The sequence below is a fragment of the Octodon degus genome, unplaced genomic scaffold, assembly GCF_000260255.1.
Source record: "Octodon degus isolate 3935 unplaced genomic scaffold, OctDeg1.0 scaffold00264, whole genome shotgun sequence".
Classification (NCBI taxonomy): Eukaryota; Metazoa; Chordata; class Mammalia; order Rodentia; family Octodontidae; genus Octodon; species Octodon degus.
The window spans coordinates 2479427-2485633 of NW_004524840.1; the positions used below are offsets into that span (position 1 = coordinate 2479427).

The window sequence follows — 6207 nt, forward strand, 5'->3', positions numbered from 1 at the left end:
AAACTTCCTTAACTATGGTAGAAATGATGTAAATTATGGTGACTTCATTTTGCCTATGTAATAAATAAATAAAACTGGGCAAACTAAAATATCTTTAATTAGAAAAATCATAAATTGTTCAGAACACAAGTGAAAAGAAGTTAATACATTATTACATAGAAAATGCAATAATTCACTTGTTGACTGATGAAACTTTGAGTGACAATATACATCATAAGAACAGAACTTCTCTTGTCTTTTTCAACCAACAACACAGCAGTTTTTAAAGATCCAGCACTTCATGATTGTCTACACTCTTTCTGAGAAAGTAGTCTCTGTTACTTGATGAACTTTTAGCTTTTGCCCCAGGTGCCATAGTAGAGGCACTGTGGTGCCAGCTCACTGAAGCTGCCTGCTCATTTCAGCCCAGGATCAGATTCCATGCTCTCTTTCTGGTTCTCATTAGCAGTACAACGTGCAGACTCACCCACTTTGTGTTTTCTACATCACCTCCTTAGTCACATCAGAAATGAGAACTTCAAGGGCCGGCCAGATAGCTCAGTGAATTAAAGCACCTGCTTAGACAAACAAAAGGACCAGGGTTTGATCACTGTGGGTGCCCCTTCCCCAGGGAGCACTAACATGGCAATTGAGACTGGGTGTGATGGCCTGTAATCCCAGCACTTGCAAGGCTGAAAGCATGAGTGTTGCTGGAGTGTAATCCAGCATTTTCCATTTTGAATGTCTAAAACCACTGCAATACCTGTTAATACTGTATATACAAGTCTTTTATACCTTTCCTATTCCTTTTAATCCCCACTCCTGGCTTCTGCAGAAGGGCGGCCTCATAACCTCACAGGACACCAAACCTACAGTTGCCCGGTCTCATATGAAAAGGCAAAGCATTTGCATATACCATACAAACTACCCTGCACACTCTAAATCATCTCTAAGTAAATTATAAAACAGAACACAAGGTAAATTTTATGAAATCAGCTGCTATTCTCTGTTATCGAGTAATGAACACAGGACCTATTTGTTCAATAGAGGTGCATTGTTTTTCATAATGCTTTCATTTTAAATTCAACTGAATCCATGGATGAGATACCACGGAGACAGAAAGAATCTGCCATTCACTACGTGAGCACACTGGTCTCCCAAGTGCTAAGTCCCTGGCTCCTTCTTATACCACAATGGACATCTCATGCTTCAATATTTCCCTCTGAAATCCAGCAAAACTAAAACAGACCACTTGGGGAAGAAAGAATTTTCTTAATATTTAAGCACTTATGGGGCTGGTGAGATGGCTCAGTGGTCTAAAGCACCTACCTAGAACAAGCTTAGCAAAGCACAGGGACCGCGGTTCAATCCCCAGCACCACATGCCAGCCAGCCCTGCCCCCTGGTGGGCTGAGCTGGAGACACACACACACACACACACACACACACACACACACACACACACATAAATAAATAAAAATTTTAAAAAAGTTAAAAAAATATTTAAGCACTTATGAATAGTTTCAAAATTCAACAATAACAAGGTGTAGCATTGGTAGGATTTCTGAAGTCAGATGAAATTTAGTTCAGCAACTATCAAATCAGAGGGGAGGTTCTTTTTACAAACAAACTTTATCTTTTACCTTACACATAGGTTACTTCTAAATCTCCTTTATCCTTGTTAAATGCTCCAAAAGCTAAATTTAGATGATGACATATACTTCAAATTGATTTGCGTGACTGTGACTCTCAGAGAGTTGCATTCCTATAGTAAGTCTCATTTGTTTTAAGCCAATTAAATTTAATAAATTTAAGCAAAAAATTATAAAACAGGCAATTTCCTTCTATGACTGAGTCTCCCTATTTCCTGAAATGCTTTATCTGGCACTTTAAACTTGGGCCAGCAATACTGAATTCCTCCCTCTCTTATTGCCACACTTTTTTTTTTTTAAAGAGAAATATCACAATTGAGCCAGTAACCCATTTGTGAGGTAAACAGCAAAATCTGATTTTAAAAAACCCTAAGAATTGAGGATGGAGCACACTGAGTAGCCTTATACACATCATGGTTAAACCTACAAAACATTTATATGGGGAGAAGAGTAGTACATATGGAGTTTCTGTCCATAACTATTTCATTCCATCAGTAAAATAGTTTTATCGTCCAGGAAGTTTGGACACATGTAATCAAGTAATAAGATTCAATTAATTGTCCATAATATACAAATATGATTGCTACTTATTACCAAGTTACTACCATACTGAGTTAGTTATGAGCGTTTTAAACAGGCAGACTTTTCGAGAAAGGAAAGGAAAAAAGACAGGGAGGACAAGGAAGTAAAGGAAAAAAAGATGAAAAGAAAAAAGAACAGAAATAAAAAGAGAGAAGAAAACAAGTATGGACAACAATTGAAACAAAAAAAAAATGAAAATTAAAATGGAAGGCATATTCCCATCATTGTGTCACACCATGTGATCAGATCATAACTACAAACTTAAATAAACATAGCATAAACTTGAACCTTCAAAACAGGAAAAGTTTCCCTTTAAAGGACCATAATTTCATCATGGAATCCAAACTTAGAAGCAAAAGTATCTCAATTATGAAGGTCATGCTTTCTCAAATAAAGTGAACCATGATGGTGTCTGAAGCTCATAGGTAGGATAATATGCAGCTGTCCTGCCTGTGGTTTCTCCACCCACCACCAAGGAGATATAAAAGGCCCTTGCAGACAGGGAAATCCAGACAAAAGACATCGCCTTCCTGATCCTCAACAGAACAGTCCACTCCTGACAAGATGTGCTACTATGGCAACTACTGTGGAGGCCTGGGCTACGGCTATGGTGGCCTAGGCTGTGGCTATGGTTGTGGCTATGGCTATGGTGGCTATGGTGGCTACAGTGGCTATGGCTATGGCTGTTGTCGCCCCCTGTGCTGTAGAAGTTACTGGTCCTATGGCTTCTACTGAGGAACTGCCACTGCTGCTGTAGAACTCGCTGTATCTTCCTGTTTTCTTGCAACTGTATCTGATTTCTTTCAAATGAAAAATGTTTAAATATATTCAAAACAAAAATTATATACTGAATAGTCAAAAAATAATCCAATGAAACATGCCATTTTGGTTCATGTGCATCTGTTGTCTTGAGTGATTATGTGGACAAAAGCTTTTGTATTTTCCTTACAAGGCTGTGTGAAATGTGATCAAATTTGACACTTAATTTTGTGTACATAGAGGAATTCTAGAAAAATAAACTACATGCCAACAAAAACATTACCTGGTTACTGTTTTCTTGCAATATGAGGTGTTCTTATGTATTATTTTATGATTAATCACAAGTGTGCAGCTGGGGTATTGTGCGAGAGAAACGGAAAGCAAAGAGAGGTAGGTAGGAGAGGGGAAGGGCAAAAGAGGAAGCTCTTGAAGTAATTGGGTGTCTAACCCCAAGAGGAAAAAAATGTCAGTTCTTTCTCAAAGGTTATGCAAATTTTATAGGTCTTTTAATCTCGCCCATTGTTTTCCTTTGCTTATACTCATCTAAGATTTTAAATTGGCAATCTCTGCAATAATAGTTGTATTTGCATCTGTTCATTTAAAATCATGCCAGTGTTTTGTGTTATTTCCATCACCTGTGGTTTGAATAAATCAGCTAGAGCTCTAGCTCTGATAAATGTCGCTCATTTTAAAAACAATGCTCTGCCTAAAGAAGGAATATAGGTGTCATCTTACACAATTTTCTCATCACTTGGACCAAATACCTGAAATCACTACATACAGAGGGAGAGGCTTATTTGGGGTTCATTTAGCACCAAGGCAGAAACAGGCAATCTGTGAAGCCTGGGGGGAACGTATACTATTCATCTTGCCAAGAATCAGAAAGAGAAACAAGTAGCCTGGGCAGGAGACATGCCTCCAGGTCACACCCTTGGTGATCACCCTCTAATCATGAGAGCACAGATACCCAGAGGCTAGCTCCCCTGAGCCAGATACCTCTCAACTGCTCTGCCTCTGAGTGTGGTCCTTTAGGGGGACACTCTAGATCTCAAGTAGGTGTTATTATGTTGAAAATATCAGCAATAATAACAAAAGTTTGTCTCACCAAATAGGCTGTGGGTATGGTGGCCTAGGCTGTGGTACCACAAATAGCACATCAGAATATACCACTTAATTCTGACATCTTATAATATTATGTGTATTATACATAGAAATGGGGAAGGAACTTTACTTGGAGAGAGTTTGATTAGATGAAAGATAGAAAGGAAATAAAACAACTATGTTAGATTAAAGTATAATTATTTCCTAAATCATAACATATTTGATCAGTAACAAATCAAAACTAGATTTTTAAACTTAGAAACCCGGTCTTATAAAACACATGCTCATGCATGCTGAATTTCTCCAAAATAAAATTGCTTCCTTTCTAAAAGATGTTCAGTTCCACTTATACAAATTTGACTGATACCATCAAATTCGATAAAATATTAATATAGAAAGGGAATATTTAAGGACAAATATGCTCACGACAAAATAATTTGAAAGTAGAATGAAATTCTACTGGTTTTGATTCTACTGTTTTTGACATATGCAACCAGCTCTTAGGAGAAGTATAATCAGCATAATTGTGGTTGCTACCACCAATACAGGCTTTTGAAACCCAATTGACATGAAATAACACAAATTCTGAAATTGTGTACTACTAAAGCACTGAGTTCAGTGCACCACAATTTCTCAAATGCGAAGTTTCAGCAGTTGGTTACCTAAGCAAACAGCATGAGCACTCTGAAACTGAAATACTGTCCATATCAAGTGGTGAAAATAATCACTAGAGCTCAGAACTTGTTGAAAGAAAGAACCTTTAACTGGAAAGGGAGGATTTCCATTTTCTTTTTTTTTTTTCATGGAAGAATTTATTTTATTTTTATTTTTTCCATAATTTTATTGAGAAACAAATAGCAATGAGACAGTTTCAAACCAAATTGGTAGGACAGTTTCAACAATTAACACATTGCATGCATTCTTCCTAGTGGTTAATTGCTATACAAGATGCAGACTTGATATCCTATTTACAAAAACCATTAGAGCAAATCCTTCTATTCATTAAGAGAAAGTAACTATATATCTATCCTAACCATTTTGAATACACAGATACAAAATGGACATTCATCTGTATCCCCTTTTTTTGTTAAGTTCCATTATTTGAATATTATGTACCTTTTTTTTTTTTCTGAACTGGGGATTGAACTCAGGCCGTTGTGCTTGCCAGGGAAGTGCTTATTCTACTGAACCATCTCCCTGGCCCCTCGTTATTTGAATATTATAGGTGTGTAAACTCAGCAAAATATTCTAAAAGAGTTCAGTAGTCCATAATAGTATTGGGTCTTCCACTTCACTGGCAATGTCAGAAACTGTTGACCTGAGTCCCCGACAGCTCAACATAACACCATGGCTTTACTTCTTATACTTCGGTTTTATATTTTTCTGCTGGATGGTTAAGACCAAGGTAAAGCAGGACCTATGCAACAAGAGTTGTAGTTTTTGGGTCTGATAAGGTCAGTGAAATCCCCTCAGGATTTATCCTGAGATTCTGTACCTTAGACTGTAGAACCTAACACAAGTGTATAGACACTATTAAGCAGCCTTATTTTACATAATTTTTGCTTGAATCATAGCAATCAGACTTCTCTTTCTTTCTTTTCTTTTCTTTTTCTCCCCTTTCCTTTTATTTCTTCTTCTTTGCCTTCTCTTTCTCTTGTTCTTGGTCTTTTTATTTCTTTTCTTTTCTTTTTTTTTCTTTCTGTTTCTCTTTCTTTGTTTCTTTCTGTCTTACACTGTAGCACTCTATTTTTTTAATTTTATTTATTTTTTTCCATAATTTTATTGAGAAACAAAGAGCAATGAGACAGTTTCAAGTCAAATTAGTAGAAAAGTTTCAATAATTAATAAATTGCATATTGTTTTCTTAGTGGTTATTCATTGTACAAGATACAGACATGATATCCTGTTTACACTTTTAGAACATATTTTCTATTCATTGAATTAAGAGAATGTAGCTATATATCTATCCTATTTTGAATATACAGATACAAAATGGCCATTCTTTTGAATACCCTTTTTGTTTAATTTTGTCATTTAAATATTATAGGTGTGTGAATTCAGCAAGATATTCCAAAATAATTTTCAATGGATGCTGTCTAGGATAGGCTAAAATTCTTGAGCTCAAATGACTGAAG

General features: G+C 36.3%; 1 protein-coding gene across 1 annotated transcript; it reads left to right on the forward strand.

The window, feature by feature from the left end:
• The first annotated feature begins 2776 nt into the window (after positions 1-2776).
• LOC101569049 (keratin-associated protein 20-2-like) lies at positions 2777-2947 on the forward strand. The gene has a single exon (XM_004646314.1). It carries the CDS (start codon positions 2777-2779, stop codon positions 2945-2947), a length of 171 nt encoding a protein of 56 aa, XP_004646371.1.
• The last annotated feature ends 3260 nt before the right edge of the window (positions 2948-6207 follow it).